At 43.6% G+C, this 17,447-nt stretch overlaps 1 protein-coding gene and 1 long non-coding RNA gene across 2 annotated transcripts in view; one reads left to right on the top strand and one right to left on the bottom strand.

Moving 5' to 3' along the window:
• The window catches only part of LOC110586230, a 104,825-nt gene extending 102,660 nt beyond the window's left edge, over positions 1-2,165 (bottom strand). The window contains exon 1 of the long non-coding RNA XR_002480683.1: positions 2,134-2,165. This is a non-coding gene — a long non-coding RNA (uncharacterized LOC110586230). The remainder of the gene's footprint in view (positions 1-2,133) is intronic.
• Positions 2,166-2,589: 424 nt separating this feature from the next.
• PTGER4 (prostaglandin E receptor 4) lies at positions 2,590-15,978 on the top strand. The gene is made up of 3 exons (XM_021696431.1): positions 2,590-3,202; positions 3,647-4,568; positions 14,020-15,978. Exons 2-3 carry the CDS (start codon positions 3,690-3,692, stop codon positions 14,608-14,610), a joined length of 1,470 nt encoding a protein of 489 aa, XP_021552106.1. The 5' UTR covers positions 2,590-3,202; positions 3,647-3,689; the 3' UTR covers positions 14,611-15,978.
• Positions 15,979-17,447: the final 1,469 nt, after the last annotated feature.

The raw sequence follows: 17,447 nt of genomic DNA, 5'->3' as shown, positions 1-17,447 counted from the left end.
GCAATGTAGATTCCTGGCAGAGTGTAAGGGCAATTGAACTACAATGTCCCAGTTTTCCAAATTAAGAAAATAAAATAATTGTTTCCCTAACCTTCAAATTCTACTTCTGAAGGCTAAACTTAAGCTTTAAGAATCACACACCAAAAGAGGGTACAGGTAAATCTCGTTAAATTTTTTTCATCTGCTGTCCTGGTTTCTCAGCTATATCAATCTTCCTAGAACTACTGTGGAAAGAAAATTTAAAGGACCAGTAAAAAAAGATAGTTCCATTGATAAGAAGCCCAGCTTATCAATGACATGCTAAAACCTGTAACCTCACTAATCATTTCAGCAGTGTGCCTCAATTGTTATATTTAATATACTCTTCATCCTTAAAAATTTAACAAGTACCAGGATGCCTGGATGGCTCAGTCAGTTAAACATCTGCTTTCGGCTCAGCTCATGATCCCACGGTCCCGGTCCCGGGATGGAGCCCTGCATTGGGCTCCTTGCTCAGCAGGGAGCCTGCTTCTCCCTCTGCCTGTCACTCCCCCTGCTTGTGTACTCTCTTTCTCTCTCTCCCTCTGACAAATAAATAAAGTCATAAAAAAAAAAAAATTTAACAAGTACCAATCCTGTTTTCCATTTGAGAAACTTCAAATGGAAAGAAAACTGGAAAAAATATTTTTGTTAACATAAAATGAGTGTAAGTGGAACTCCCCACCCTCCCCTTCATATATTTACTGATAACCACCTGACAGGGTGATAGTGATATAATGTGGTTGGGGAAGAAGGGGGGTAGGGTCTGCAGTTTCCTTTTTCTAGTGTTGACTTGTTTTCAGTGCTGACACAACCAACCCTAGAGGTTACTACTCAAAGAAAGCATAGACAACAGAAGTGGTTATTAGGGTGATTGAGAGAAGACTGAGAAACTGACCAATTGCCAGCAATTATTTTTATAGATTCCTTCCAAATCGCTGATATTCATGAGGAAATAGCATAAACAATAGAATAATGCTATATTAATATATCCATATGGTATCTTTAAGAGTGATTCCAAGTATTTCATGTCCTGTAATTAGCTGAAGTCTGGAATGCCCTCTCTGGTTCTCCTACTGCTCATTTGTTACTGTGCCATTTGACAGTAACAGGAGAACCAGATCAATTCTTAGGAGGTTTGTTTATTCATGAAATAACATTTAAGGAATGAATACCCGCTTATCACATAAAAGAATCGAGTTATTTGCTTAATCTATAAGGAGATGCAATATGTTAAAATGCATGTATCCGGCCCTTGGAAACAGATTTTTCTAGGAATTTAAAAGGCCCACAAAATCTCTTAATGGTTTAAAAAAACAAAACAAAACAAAAAAACGGCGAAGCAGTTATAATTACACCATGGAGTTTTGCAATCGTTTCTTTTTTGTTTTCAGTCCTGATTTTAGAAACCAGAGTACAAAGAAGTGAATAATGAGTTTACAAAAACACTGTTCCCACCACCAAATAAATCAAACTGTTACTTAAATTAAAAAAAGGTAGAGCAATGAGTTGGTTCCGAGTTAATCGTGGAGATAATGACTGTTGAATTCCTTCACTGGAAAAACTTTCAACTCCCCGTCGCACCCTCCATCTGCCAGCCGTTCAAAGGATTCGTGGTGAAAGTATCCAACGTGAATACAAAAGGGCCAAGGCTCGAAGCTCAGGCTGCCTTCTTACTGGGAGGAGTAGTTCCCAGGAGGAGGAGAAAGATCTCCGCGGTCACACAGCCCTCCCACCCTAACTCTCCCACGTGGTACCTGCGGGTCATCTGTCTCCACCAACGCAGGGCTCCGCCACCAGCGTCGGGTGAGGCTGTGGTCCCGTCTCTCTCTTTTTTCTTTCTTTTCTTTTTTTTTTTTTGCCCGGGGATGCCCAACAGAGCGAAGCCCACAGCCTGGGCACTGCCAACCAGCTAATTTCCTGGATGGACTGTAATAACTTTCGAAGGATAAATTCTTCGTTGTTTCCCCTGCCCAAACCTGGCACGCCCCCGCCCATCCACCCGCCCCGTCCGGTGCGCTCTCCCGACTTCGAACCCGGGGCCGCGCGCGCGCACCGCACCTCTCCACCCTACCTCCCCCGGGGCCGCGCGCGCGCGCGCGCGCACACACACACCTGGGCCGCTCCAAGGTGGAGTTCTAAAGCAGTCGACCCTTTCCCAGCGCCCAGGTGTTGAGATCCACGTGCAGAAGGTGCAAGAAATAGCTCACTCGGAGCGGGAGGCAATGGGGGAGAAGAGATGCTGGTTTCAGAGTTAGCTCCCTCTGGAAGCCGAGTTCGGAGTGGCTAGGAGCACCAGGGCCTCCCCGGGTCCCCGCCGACGGCGGGCACTCGGCACACTAGGCTGAGGCGCGCGCCCAGATCTTCGCGACCCCAGCCCCGAGGAGGCGGGGCAAGCCGCGGGGAGCCGGCCCTCGCACGCAGCTCGGAGCCCCGCCTCCCAGCCCGGCGCGCGGCCTCGCGGCGCAGAGGACGAAAGACACGCCCCGCCCCCTTCCCGGCCGGCCAATGGGTTTCCGGGCCGCACACCGTGTGTCCCCGCCTCCACCAGGGAAACTTGGAGCAGGAGAAAAGTTTGTACAGAGGCTGGAAGGGCGAGAGCGGAGCTCGAAACCCGGCAGCCAAGAGGAAGAAGATGAAAGATCCCAGGTCAGAGCCTCAGGCCGAGCGGACCTTAAACCGCCCCCGGGGCGTCGGAAGCAGCCTCAGTGGCAGCCGCCAGCCCCGATAGCCGCCCGTGCTGCCCTGGGCTGAGGAGGAGGGCGGGCCGAATCCGGGACTGAGGCTCCGTGCCACCTGCGCGCACGGCCCTACACCTGCGCGCTGTCCGCCCGGGGACCGGACCTGCGGGCTCCTCAAAGTTTGGTCCCGTCTTTGAAGGTACGGAAGAAAAAAAGAAGAAGAAGAAAGAAAAAGAAAAGAAAGAAAGAAAGAAATCAATCCAAGATCAGGTTGCATTGACCCATCCCGCTACCCTTCTGGTTCTGCCAGGTGTTCGAAAGCTTGCCATTCTGACCCCAGTTCCGGAAAATTGGCAGCCGCAGAGACCCGGCTCTGAGAAGACAAAGGCTTGGCAAGCTCCACACTGAGCGGGCGAGACTGAGGGCAGGTTGGAGGCGTGTGGTGGACATCTGAGTCTTGACCCTGGGGTCCTCCGCGGCCGCCACCGCCGCGGCTCCCACAGGTAAGATGAGGGTTTGGGGGCACTGGGCCGAGAGCGGTGGGCGGGCGCTCCTCGAGCGGGGCCCGGGAGGAGCGAGTGCGCTTTCCAAATTGCCTTCCGTAACTTGTTTTGAGTGAGGATTTTATTGACTCAGAATCTGTCGGGAATAAGAGCGAACCACTCACTTATCCCTAGAGATAGGTCTTGTTCATTTTGGCAGTGGAGAGAGTTGGGCTGGGGGAGGAGGAAAGAATGGCAGTATCAACTGACAAATACCAATGGCAGGAGAGTGGTGCTTCTGGCAGGACGTATCCGGAGCCCGGCGATTTCGGTAGCTACAATCCACGATGCAGGATCCAGTTATTCCTCTTGTCTCATCAGCATATTGTTTCTTGGGCGCGGGTCTGACACCTTGCAAGTGGTCGTTTCCGCTCACCGGGCCTTTGTCTTTCCTACCATCCCCAGACCCAGCCTCGAACTCCAAGGCTGCGTACCGAGGGCCACCACCATGTCCACTCCTGGGGTCAATGCGTCCGCCTCCTCTACCCCTGACCGTCCGAACAGCCCGGTGACCATCCCGGCGGTGATGTTCATCTTCGGGGTAGTGGGCAACCTGGTGGCCATCGTGGTGCTGTGCAAGTCGCGCAAGGAGCAGAAGGAGACGACCTTCTATACGTTGGTGTGCGGGCTGGCCGTCACCGACCTGCTGGGCACGTTGCTGGTGAGCCCGGTGACCATCGCCACGTACATGAAGGGCCAGTGGCCCGGAGGCGAAGCACTCTGCGAGTACAGCACCTTCATCCTGCTCTTCTTCAGCCTGTCCGGCCTCAGCATCATCTGTGCCATGAGTATCGAGCGCTACCTGGCCATCAACCACGCCTACTTCTACAGCCACTACGTGGACAAGCGGCTGGCCGGCCTCACGCTCGTCGCGGTCTATGCGTCCAACGTGCTCTTCTGCGCGCTGCCCAACATGGGCCTGGGCAGCTCGCGGCTGCAGTACCCGGACACCTGGTGCTTCATCGACTGGACCACCAACGTGACGGCGCACGCCGCCTTCTCCTACATGTACGCGGGCTTCAGCTCCTTCCTCATTCTCGCCACCGTGCTCTGCAACGTGCTGGTGTGCGGTGCGCTGCTCCGCATGCACCGCCAGTTCATGCGCCGCACCTCGCTGGGCACCGACCAGCACCACGCGGCGGGCCCCGTCGCGGTGCCCTGGGCCCACTGCCGGAGCAACCCGACCGCCGCCTCCCCCGCCCTGCCGCGCCTCAGCGACTTTCGCCGCCGCCGGAGTTTCCGCGGAATAGCGGGCGCCGAGATCCAGATGGTCATCTTACTCATTGCCACCTCCCTGGTGGTGCTCATCTGCTCCATCCCGCTCGTGGTGAGTGGCTTCCCGGGAAGGGGGCCCTTCTGGGCCCTTTCCCCACATCCACCTCCCTTCTCCGTCTACCGCTTCCTCTACTCCGTCTACCGCTTCCTCTACTCCCTCTTGTGCCTTGACGGTGAACTTGTCCTCCAGGTCCAGGCTGGGCTTTCGACACTTGGCTTCTCACAGAGCAGGCCAACCTCCCTAGAGAGATGTAGCAGGTGCTTTTCTCCTAGGCCCCCGAGTTTCTTTCTCCGAAAGCCTGGTTTCCTTTCTCTCCCGGGACAGCCCCTACCCCTTGCTGCCTGACATTGGCCTTGAGCCTTCCGAGAACACCTGCCACTCTGTCAGATGTGGAGGGGAAACCGCTGTAGTGTGACTTAAGTCCTCCACAGTGAACCGCAGAAGCCCGAAACCTCCGGGTGGTGATCTCTTTGTTATACACCATTCCTTAGGGCAGTGGGTTTTTGGTGCTTTGATTTAGGCATGGGTTTTTTGGTTTTTTTTCCTTTTGGTTTGTTTGTTTGTTTTGATAGATTATGTAGCAGTTTAGAGCTAGAGAGATTGGATGCGTTTTGGTCTAGTCTGACGCCCTCACATGACACAGGGCGTGACTTGCTTAAAATAATCTAGCAGAACTACACTGTCAGGCTAGGTTCCCTGCTCTTTACCATGCCGTGTGCACTGCAGGTGGGGGTCACAGTTCCTACTAGGGCACGGCCCAGAGTCAGGTTCCTTCATTCTTTCTTGGGACCAGGAAAGCCAGGATTCTCAAGGGGCCTATGAAGGGCCGGCTGATGTACACGGGTTATTGAATTTGCATTCTCAACAACTGTGAGAGGTACTGTGCCACTCTAAAGAAAGGAAGCTTTAGAGTTGGTGATCTAGTTACTGCCAAGCCAAAACCCTGCAGCTTGTGATGAACCTCAGACCCACCTGACTCCAAACCCTGTTCACATAATATTACATCATGTCTCACTCCTAGAACATTTCTAATTTTGGCCTTCGTACAGTGTGTGCATTTGAGTTTTGGCACACTTCACTTTTAGGACACCGCCTTCTTTAAAATTGCCTTTGGATTAGCTTTTAAAATGTTATAAGCAGAAAGGCTGAAAATGCACCTAGTTCTCTACTTTGCCTGTCATTAAACCAGAATGCACCAGAAACTGATGGGCTTATGCGCATAACACCTTCTCCAGAGTTTCTCTTGAAAGCAACAGGTTCTGAGTTTTTCCATCTCTCAAAACACTGTATTTCTAGAAATTCTAAACTACCAACTCAAAAAGAGAGGACTTTTCTTTCTTCTGCTGATTGGGAACAAGAGAAAATAAATGTAATGAGCTATTCTTCCTTTCTTTCTCTTATTAATATGGTCCAGGGATCTTTCGTATAAAAATATTGTATCTCTGATAAAAGTGAGTGTAAATGAAAGGAACTTAGATGAGAGCCAGCATACAGTAGCTTCTTGACAATTTGTATAAACAGAAATAAATATAATTGGCCAGAACGGCCTTTAAACCATTCCAGGATCCAATATAATTTACCGAGTTAAGTCACACTTGAGCCACATAAATATATTTTACTGTCTGTAATGGCAACTCAGAATACAGTGAGATTTTGGAAGAAACAACCCTGCTCCTCCTAGGGCTCCTTTCTCTGGCTGCACCTTATGTTTTACAGAACAGTAAACGACAAAGTGAGAGGCTGTTATGTACAGAAGAACATCCACTTTAAGGAACTAGCATTACATGCACATACTTCTAAAATATGAAGGTAAGCATATGAAGCTGTTGATGATTGATTGCACAGTGACAGGTGAATTGTTTTCTTAGAGCATCTAGAGAGGCATAAAAAACTTCATTTTATGGGCTGAAGTGGACCTGCCCCTGTGGTATGGGGCCATTTATCACAAAGCCTTTGAAGTTATTTGAGAAGCTAGAGGCAAGAAACTATAGGAGCTATACTTGTAGTCTGCAAATTAGCCACATTTTAACTAACAAATACTATCCACTATTATATAAAGTCAGTAACGTACAGTAGATACTAAGTAATTTTACTCTGAAAATTGAAACTGGCTCAGCTAAGAAGTAATCGTAGTAAAGTACTCATGTGCCTTTGTAAGTAATAAGGAATCATACAAGTAATAGTAGCTTCAGTGTTTAGCCTTTAGTTCTGGCTACCAGACTCTAATTTCAGAATCAATTTAGTTGTAAATTAATGATAATCAAGGAGGTCATTATACTACCCACCCACCCACAGTTTGGCTGTTACTGAAAGAGTTAAAAGGGGAATTTACCCATAACTGTAGTCTTCCTTGGCTTACTTTACGAGTTTCTTGTATTTTAATGTTTCTCATATTCAGATTGTAACTTTAAGTTGAAAGTTTCTGAACCCTGACATTTAAAGCAGTCGGACCTATCTGCAGTTCCAAGGAAACTAATGAAGCGCGTTTTTTACCTTTATCAAATCAAGTTGGTTGCTAATCCTATTTGAGGAAAATCAAACCCTTCAAAACACTTAAAATGCTTCCGAAAGGCTAATAGAGCAAATAGAGTTTCCTTGGAGTTTCAGAAAGCTTGACACATTGTATAAGGTTAACAAGCAGCCAAATTTTGTCTTTTGGACACCAGGGAAGAAAAACTACAGTGGCTCTTACAGGGCACTTGATACTGAGTTTCATAGAAAAAAGTAAATTTTAATTTGTTATCCCAAACACATGTCTCATAAATAGAGCTTGGAATGGAAATTTGAGAAAGCTTGGGAAATTAATCATGGGTATAAGAAACTGTGCTAAACTTGAGAAATTTTCTAAAATGAACAGAGAAGGTTCATAAGTACATTTGACAAGGAACATTACATGACAAGATTTGGTGGGAAGGTGGTTCTTGTCATTTTGCCTATTCTTCCATTTAAAACCAGTCTCTGGTTTTTTTAAACACAGAAAAAGCTGAAGAAATGAAAGAGTCTACACGTAAGATAAATATAAAAGGGATTGAATTCTTCAGAAATATGCAAACAAGACAGCCTCCTCAGGTCCCAGTGTTAAATACTATAGCTAGATCAACTTCTGGTGCCCAATTTTACAGTTACTAATGTCGAGATAACAATTAAAATCAAATCTTTTGCCTCAGGACTGAACAGTGAACGCTGTAGGATTTGAAAAGGCATTTTCTCCCTTGCATAGGCAAGCCGAGGTCATATTTACCACTTATTTCCTTCTCTTTCTTTCTTCTTACTCTGAAATAACAAGGATTCATCTCTGTTAGGGGTAGAATGGCCAGTTTGATTCATCTTCTGCCTTGGACAAGTAAAACATTGATCTTTAGAAAAATAGCTTCCTGTGAGTGTTTATTTGGTTGTTTACTATAAACCAGTTGTCTCTATAAAGCCTTCACCAGCATTCAATCAAGAGAGATTTATTAGAGCAGAGGAAAACTGGAAAAAGATAGACTTCTGTTTACCGGAGGCAAACTGGAAGTGGAGTCATCTGATGGGATTTCAGATGAGTACAAATCAGTTAAAGGCATAAGAGTGATGCCATAAATTCGAGTACTCTTACAGCAGAACCTGAAGGGTTGGATTATTTTTCAAATAAATTTGGCTGAGTTAAAAACGCAGCAGTTCCTGAAAGCGGTGTTTTAGTCATAAGCACGGAATTGCGGACCGAGTTAGTGCTAGAACCTTGAACCCTGCAGAGTAGCATATGAAAGGGATTCCCACCTCCGGACTCGTGAAGAAAGCAGGGCTAGCCAATATTTTCACTCTGCTCCTCAGTCTTCTCAAAGGCACATGAGGAATTTCTATCCTTCTGCAACTTGCTGGGGGGCTGGGGGGGATCCCAGTCTCATGGACTCTTACACCATGCTTTGCTGACCTGCCAAGGCTCGGTTTTATGGAACATCTACTAACAAGATTTTTCCCCCCAGAGACGAAGTGATTCTTATAATCTCCCATTAGAATATTGAAAGTTCAAGTAAAGAAAAAAAAAAAACAAAACACAACTTCAGAAATATATTTTCAGTGTGGAGACAGACGTGTAGAGATTAAGTAATTTGCCTGCAGTAAATGGCTAGTTAGTGACCCAGAGGGAAGGAGAACGGAGCACTCTTACACCATCACATGGGCAAGACCTCTTTCCACTATCCTTTACTTAAAGATTTTTTTTTTTTTGGTCATTAAAAAAAAAGTGGGAAGAATTTCTAGTAACAGCTGTGTCAATTTTGGATTCTTCACAGGACAGTTAGATAACTGAGCACACACAGATAATTCCATTTATGTTCTTGGAACAGAACACACAGCACACACAAATCCCGCTCTAGGATCTTGTCATTTATTGGAAAGCATTTGTACTTTGACAGTCAGTGACTAAATCAGTCTTATCAAAATTTCAACATGCTTTTTCAATTAGACATTCCCTGCTAACAGGTTTTACTTACATAGGAAGTACATGTTTTTGATACCAAATCCTTTACACCCCAAAGCTACTTCTAAGCTGTGGTTTTGAAATTATTCCTATATTCCACAGTAGCCAAGCTTCCATGTCTGGGTTACCAAGAAAGCAAGGACAGCAGACATGTATGTTGTGCGCCAGGCATCATACAAAGCACTTTCATCATCCGCACGTTAATTAGAAGGAGCAGAGCCAGGATTTGAAAACAGGTTTGTTTGATTCAGAGCGTGTGCGAGTACCTCTACAATATACAGCCCCCCTGATAGCTCTCCTGTCCTCACACCTTGTTTTGAATTTATCATATTTTCTCCAAGTTATGTTCCAGTGCTCCTGAGTCTTAATCTCTAGTCATCTTCAAGCACTTTAGAATACGGTAATGTCTGCCAGTGTTAAACCACACGCACAAATCTGTGGCTCCTAAAAAATAGATTCGCTTTTAAATTGCAAGAGAGTATATATGTTGTTTGTATCCAGGGAAATGTTTTAAGGTGTCTTTTTCCCCCAATGCAGAGGTTCTGTTTTATCACACTCTTCCAGCACTGAAAACTGCCTGAACGTGCATACAAGGCCTGTTGGACAGGAATTCCAGAAAAGTGCTTTCTCCTCCCCACATGACATTGAACTACTGCTGTGGATATTCCTATCCCTGCTTTGGGGAGAGCAAACCAAGTAGCCTTTTAAAGTGAGGCAGACATTGCTAGACTTTTTAAAACATTATGGAGTGCATGGAGCTTTTGTTCATTTTTGTCTTTTTCTCCACCTCAAGTCAATCTCCAATGAGGACACGCTGCAAAGGAAAACTGGTTTGTGTTGATTTGTTTTTTTCAAACAATTTGACCAACTTTTGCGAATGTTTTTACCTGAACTTGAAATGTTGCTTTTCATATTCGTCTTTATTGCTACCTTATGGGCTCCCCTTTGCTAAAATGGCATTAAGTGACCAGGCTTAGTGGCTTATATTAATTGTAAGCTTGTACACACACACACACACACACCCATGGAACTCTAAAATAGGGCTTCCTTCATTCCCTTGGACACGAGTCAAAATCAACTAGGGCCGTGGATGAAGTAAGACACAGATTGATGTGATGCTTTCCTTGCCTCTCATCACCTTGGCTTACGAAAGCCCAATTATTAATTTTTTACAACTCTCTGGCTTTTCTAAAACGTCATAGAAATTTTAAAATAAAATGCTAACTCCTAGTACATTCCTGTAAATAGCTACAGATTTCATTCCTTTTATATCCATTTCAACCATTCAAAAATTTTCCTCGTTTCAGAAGTAATCCTGTTTCTTTTGAGGTACGAGTGGGAGAGGCAACCAGCAACAAAAGATTTCAATGTTAAAAATCTAAGAAATGCAAAGTTCAGACTTAACCGAGGTTCTGTTCCGAAAGAGGGTCTCGGAGATGGCTGCAGACTGCTGCTTAGGGAGAACCTGTGGAGCAAAAACTCCCAGGTGGAGCAACACCGCCACCTAGAGGCTACAAGTTTCAAATTCTCACTGACCCTGCCTAGGTTTTTTTCCTAAAGGCTACACGCAGGGAAGGCCTGATACTAACAGATTTAAGTCCATTATTTCTTTTACCCTTAGAAACACAGTAGGTGATATGAGTAATATAGTAACCTCATGCTTTGTACCAGTGATTCCATTGACAGGAAATAATTCTTAAACAGAAAGCCAGCCAGCCTGTAGAACAGAAAAAACAACATGGGATTCATCGGGAGACCTGGGGCCCAGACCGGAATCAGCCACCGACAGGGTGGCTTGATAAGTTCCTCAAAACCTTCAGGTCTTGGTAACACTTCATCTGAGAAAAGGCCTGTAGACCAAACACAGCTCAGTGCCTCAATAAAGATTAGGGTAAGAAGAAACCAAAATGCTTTGCTTCACTAGTTTTTTTATAAAGATAGACAATCAATCCTGCTTTATCTTGTTAGTATCACTTATCCAAGCAGTTTCTGAAAGTCTTTTAAGACATCATATACTTCTGTTATTCTAGTTCACTTTGGATTTAGCTATCTTCCAGAGATCCATATTAATTTCATGCTAGTGAGAGCCATTTGACCATCTTACTTTATTCTGTGGGATTTACAGGATCATAATCCCTTATCCAAAACATTTAGGGCCAGAGGTGTTTTAGAATTCAGAATTTCTTGGCTTTTAGAAAACCACTTTAGTAATATACTGTATAATATATAATTGGGACAATATCTCTGAAGCAAAACACAGGAATACTTATACTCAGTAGAATAAATAAACTGCAAATAGCCTCACTATCTAGTTCAGTTCAGGTTTTACTGCCGAAATAAGTTTAGGTCAGGTTTTGCAACCAAAAACAAACAAAAAACCAAATGAATAACAACAAAATAACCACAAATGAGAAACAATAACTTCTTAGAAAAGGACTATGGACCTGAGCTGATCAAGGTCTGAATTCCCACTAAGGAAGAAATAGAAGTACAGTTACACCTCACTGATCTAGCTTCATCTAGAAACAAGTTTCTCATGAGTTGAGTTTTGCAGATTTATTTCCTTCATTTTAAGCTTATCTAAACTGTTATAAATCTTTCTAAAATATCCCTTCTGTTTCATGGTGATTGATACACCATGAGTATTAATTATTATACTATATGGTAAAGTAGCAATGTCCTCAAGTCTTGTTAAAGTTAGAGATATTTGCCCCTAGTTAAATGGCTCCAGCTCTGCTTTTGTGAGTTCCTTCTCCTTTTTATGGTTTTTATGCATCCTCCTTGGCTGAGACTCCGCTCTTACTTCTCCCTAACTTAAAATAATTACTACAGGCAAGTGATAATTATTAAATAATTGCTAAAGACAGAGGTCAATTATCTTAAAACCACTTTTTATGTGAGGTGAGATCTTTCTATAAAAATCCTAGTGGAATTAGAAGTAAGATTTAGACAATAATACTCTAAGAGTAAATTTAAGAGGCACCTGGGTAGCTCAGTCGGTTGAGTGACTGCCTTCAGCTCAGGTCATGATCCCTGGGTCCCAGGATCGAGCCCCACATAGGGCTCCCTGCTCTGTGGAGAGTCTGCTTCTCCCTTTCCCTCTGCTGTTCTCCCTACTTGTACTCTCTCTCTCTCTCTCTCTCTCGTTCTGTCAAATAAATAAATAAAATCTAAAAAAATTAATATAAGTAAATTTAAGAGTGTACATTTAGCAAGTGCTTTTTCCTCTAAGGAGTAAAATATAGTCATCCTTAAGTTTACATAAATTCATGCTCTCTTCATTAAATCATTTGAAGTTCCCAGAAGTTGGCATATTATTTCATTCTTCCATGACTTTACACATGGAATTACCTCTATTTGAAATGCTATGTTCCTTCTAAATTTAGCAAACTCCCCCTCATCCATCAAAAGCTCCAGACAAGCTCCCTCCTCCTGCAGGAGGAATCCTCTGATGTTCTCCCCTCCTGCTCTGGATTAGTCGTGCCCCCTTAGATTCTTCTCCCGTTTCATTTAATCACCTTGCAGTCACAGCTGGTTCTCCTTCCTGTCTTCTGCACTGTAGGTTACTCTGCCTTCAAGAAGTCTGTGGTATTTAATGCAACTTTTTGTGGCCAGACTTACCGCAACGCCTAACACACAATAAGTGCCTACTCTTAAATGATTAAATGCGTGAAAGAATATGAGTAACCAAGTGATTATAATAAGAGCAAAATTTGTGAACTGCCAAAAATAAGACTCCAAAATAGCAAACAGGTTGTTAGGGTCTCCTTGTGTTCCCTTCATTTATGCCTACTCGTCCTGTGGTGGGCTGGCAGACGTGCCTTTTGCCGTGAATAGCTCAAACCGCGGTAGAACCAGCTGTCTTCCCTACTGCTCTGTGCAGAGGTGCTCTCAGCACTTGGCTATTTACTGGCTCAAATGCTATATGACACAAAGGAGGGACGGGTTTTTTTTTTTTTAAGATTTTATTTATTTATTTATTTGAGAAAGAGAGAGCATAAGCAGGGAGGCAGAGGGAGAGGGAGTGACAGTTGTTGAGCAAAACTAGAGTTTGCAAGCAGCAGGGAGAAGGAAGGTTTAGCAATTGAGCAGCACAGTCAGATCTGCTTTCTAGACAGAATCCTCTGGTGGCAGTTTGGAGGATGGATTGGAGAGGAGAGGAATTGGAGGTGGGAAAGCTACTTGGGTGGCTGATGCAATAATCCAGGTGAGAAATGCAGTGCGAGGGAAAAGACTGGAAGAGGTGTTTGAAGGAAGACTTGGTAACACTAGGGGATTACTATAACTGGGAAACAGACTCTAGAGAAAATGGAAACTATTCTCTGGTCATACTGGATGACAGGAGATTCAGATAGTGGTTTAAAAGTTTCCAGTGTATTCTTACTGGACTCTATAATAAAGGAATCTCTGGACTTTTCTGTGATGATTGGATGGTTAGTTGACTTACAAAATGAGTTTCATTTACATATATAAAAAGGCAACTGGAGGGACTCCTGGGGTCGAGCCCTGCATCGGGCACCCTACTCAGCAGGGACTCTGCTTCTCCCTCTGCCCACCGCTCTGCCTCCTTGTGCTCTCTCTCTCTCAGGCAAATAAATAAAATCTTTAAGAAAAATTAATAAAATTAGAAAAATTAAAAGGCAACTGGCATAAGGGAAATTGATGGCTGTGAAGGAGGGGAAGATACTTCATTTGAATTGCAAAAACTTAAAAGCACTCACAATAATGAAGTTAATAAAATGTTTCTCAAGGACACTTTATGCATGTGTTGCCTATATATACATTGCATTTTTGTATACCATCTTTGATTGAAGGAAGATACTCATAAGATAGTTACAGAAATATTAAAGTTACACTAACTCAAAACAAATGTGATTACACAATTACCGGTTTTTCTGAGGCTTATTGTGTAAGTTGCTCTTACCCGGCACTTATTAATAGAAAAGAGGGCAGCTAGCTAACGTTACTAGGTTAGACACTGATGCAACTATTTCCCCGGTTGATTCATGACAAAATCTAAACATGGGCATCTCATTTATGCAGGTACGGGTGTTCATCAACCAGTTATATCAGCCACGTTTGGTGCAAGAAATCAGCAAAAACCCAGACTTGCAGGCCATCCGAATTGCTGCTGTGAACCCCATCCTGGACCCCTGGATCTATATCCTTCTGCGGAAGACCGTGCTCAGCAAAGCAATAGAGAAGATCAAATGCCTCTTCTGCCGCATTGGCGGGTCCCGCAGGGACCGTTCGGGACAGCACTGCTCAGACAGCAGAAGGACATCTTCCGCCATGTCTGGCCACTCCCGCTCCTTCCTCTCCCGAGAGCTGAAGGAGATCAGCAGCACATCTCAGACCCTCCTATACATGCCGGACCTCAGTGAAAATGGTCTTGGCGGCCGGAATCTGCTTCCGGGTGTACCTGCCATGAGCCCGGTCCAGGCAGACACCACCTCCCTGAGGACTTTGCGAATATCAGAAACCTCGGACTCCTCCCAGGGGCAGGATTCAGAGAGTGTGTTACTGGTGGACGAGGTTAATGGGAGTAGCAGGTCTGGGCCTGCCCCCAAGGGGAACTCTCTGCAAGTCACATTTCCCAATGAAACACTGAACTTATCAGAAAAATGTATATAGTAGCTAAGGAAAGAAATACAGCACTATTTCTGCTATTTCTGGAAGCATATAAAATCCTGTGCAATAGACACATAAATGAAGTGTTTCGCTGTGCGCAGAAGGGCTGTTTTGTCCTTCAACTCACATTAAAGAACATCTGGGCTCTTTAGCACTTTCCAAACAATCAAGTTCATTCATAGGGGACCCAGGGTCTGAAGCACATTGGTTTTCACTTCACTATGACACAGGATTTCTGTCACCACTTGATGGCTGGGAAGATCTACCCTCAGTTTTTCTACTTGATAGGAGGATGGCATAAGTTTTGCTATTTTCATAACATCCAGAGCTTTATATCTGGCATACAGCAGAAGGCCAGGTACGGAAGGGCTCTATTCCAATAAACTATGAGGACTATCTTGTGATTTAAGTGTCTCACTAAAGCATGAAATGTGAATTTTATCGTTGTAAATATGACTTAAGGTATTTAAAGTATTTTCTTCTCTGTGAGAAGGTTTGTTGTTAATACAAGGTATAATAAAATTATAGTAACCCCCTTCTTCCCAGTATAACCAGCTGAAGTTGCAGATGTTAGATTTTTTTCATAAACAAGTTCAGGCCAAGGTGTGGAAAATACAGTGAGACTCATAGCTATAAAAAATATATATAAATTTTTAAAAGAAATAGTTTAATATTATAAAAGGAATAAAGCAAAATACTATTTTAAGACATGAACATTATAGTCCAAAATATTAAAGTTCTTTCAAAGCTATGTGTAATACATAGTGAAAAATTTTTAGTGATGCTACATGTATTTATCCAGGAAACTGTGATTTCGGGAGAAGCTAACCTGCTGGTTAAAATATTTTTTCTACTTTTGTCCCCACTGATACTTTTAAAAATATAACAAATTTGTAAAAGTCTGAATAAATAACCCATAATTGAAGTGTATAATATAAAAGGAGTCTAAGCAACTTGTTTTTGTTTTCCCTCTTAAAGTGTTCATAGTTTTACTTTCCTAAGGAATGATCTAGAGTATCCTTTAAAATTTAAGAGGAAGGCAGGTTGCACCATGAAGGCCTTTGAGATGTGGAAGTATCACAGATGCCGTAAGAGTTTAACAACATAAGGAGTGCAGAACTTGGACACATAAGGGTAACCTTCTTGCGGTTTTGTGTAACACCCAGTGATGCTGTACACATTTGAAGGACCTTTCTCAAGGAAATACTAAGCATGTTTTGTTGCTTAAAATGTTTTTGTGAATTGCTTGGTTGTAATTAAATTCTGAGCCTGGTAGTGATACAGTTTTAAGAAGCAGTTGTACCAACTGAAATTATTTTGGAGATTATAATAAATAAATACACTCAGTCTGAGTTCCATATCATCAGTTTTGGAAAACTTGTGTGATTTTTGGGTTTCAGGTCATCGTCTACATCCTTTTAAATTGGAATCTTTAAATTGTTTTATTTTGAAGTGATGTCAAATTTAGAAAAAAAGTTACAAAAGGACAAAGCCTTGGATCCACTTAATGGCAAATGATATTGAGAAACCAAGATCTGGGTGTAAGGTGGACTCAAAGTCACATTTGTATGGGGGGAGGAGAGTATGGGGGAGACGATATGCCTAACTTGCTGCATGTGGAGAACCCAAATATTTATTACAAAAAAATTAGCATAAGCTTGTGGCCCCTCCTACTTGTAAATTCTCTGAATCAGTGCTTCTCAAACTTGATCATGCACCAGAGTCATCCGGAGAGCTTGTGAGAACACAGTTTCTGCTTCTGTAAGTCTGGGGTGTATACACTTCTGAAAAGCTCCTAGGTGACTCTGATGGTAGCTGTCTGAGTACACATTCGGAGTAGTCCCCAGGAGTGAGGTGGTGATTTGCCATTTGCAAGTTTTTAAAGGTATTTTTGAATGCCGTCAGAAAAACAGGACTGGCATCTTCACAAGCCTGAAGGCACAGTGATTCTCAGCTGAGGTCGAGGTAGCTTAGAAAAGAAGCTTCTGGCCCCAGCCTGAGATGTTCCATTTCCCCATGTTAACCAAAGCCTAAGAAACAATGTTTTCAGAGAATATTTTACCTGTGAAAGAGGCTTTCATTCTTCTCCCATGTATGTGGACAATGAGACAATCCCTAGATTTGTATATAAATGAAATCTATATATTATCATATACTACACATACTACATATCACTGTGTTTATGGAGGAAAAACTAAGCCTCATTCACAAGTTAGCATTACTAATACTCAAAGCATAATCTCACTCATACTTCACTTCAGAGGTTCACCATCCAGAATATGGACTCTGGCTTATTCTTTTTTTAATTAAAATAAAATTCACGTATTATAAAATTTGCCCCATATTTTAGTACGTTCACAGAATGCAACCATCACTGCTGATTCCTGAACATACTTATCATCCCAAAAAGAAGCCACATGCCCATCAGCAGTCACTCCCCATTCTCCTCTCTCCCTAGCACACGACAACCACTCTATCTCTATGGATTCTCCTGTTCTGGACATAAATGGCATCATACAAGATGTGGCCTTCAGGGGCGCCTGGGTGGCTCAGTTGGTTAAGCGACTGCCTTTGGCTCAGGTCATGATCCCGGAGTCCCGGGATCGAGTCCCGCATCGGGCTCCCTGCTCGGCAGGGAGTCTGCTTCTCTCTCTGACCCTCCCCCACTCATGTACTCTCTCTCTCTCTCTCTCTCATTCTCGCTCTCTCAAAATAAATAAATAAATCTTTAAAAAAAAAAAGATGTGGCCTTCAATATCAGGCTTTTTTTCACTTAGCATAATATTTTCAAGTTTCATCCATGTTGTAGCATGAATCAGTTCTACATTTCCCTCTTATGG

This window comes from Neomonachus schauinslandi, chromosome 7 (assembly GCF_002201575.2).
Source record: "Neomonachus schauinslandi chromosome 7, ASM220157v2, whole genome shotgun sequence".
Taxonomy (NCBI): domain Eukaryota; kingdom Metazoa; phylum Chordata; class Mammalia; order Carnivora; family Phocidae; genus Neomonachus; species Neomonachus schauinslandi.
This window is presented reverse-complemented; position numbering and strand designations above follow the sequence as displayed.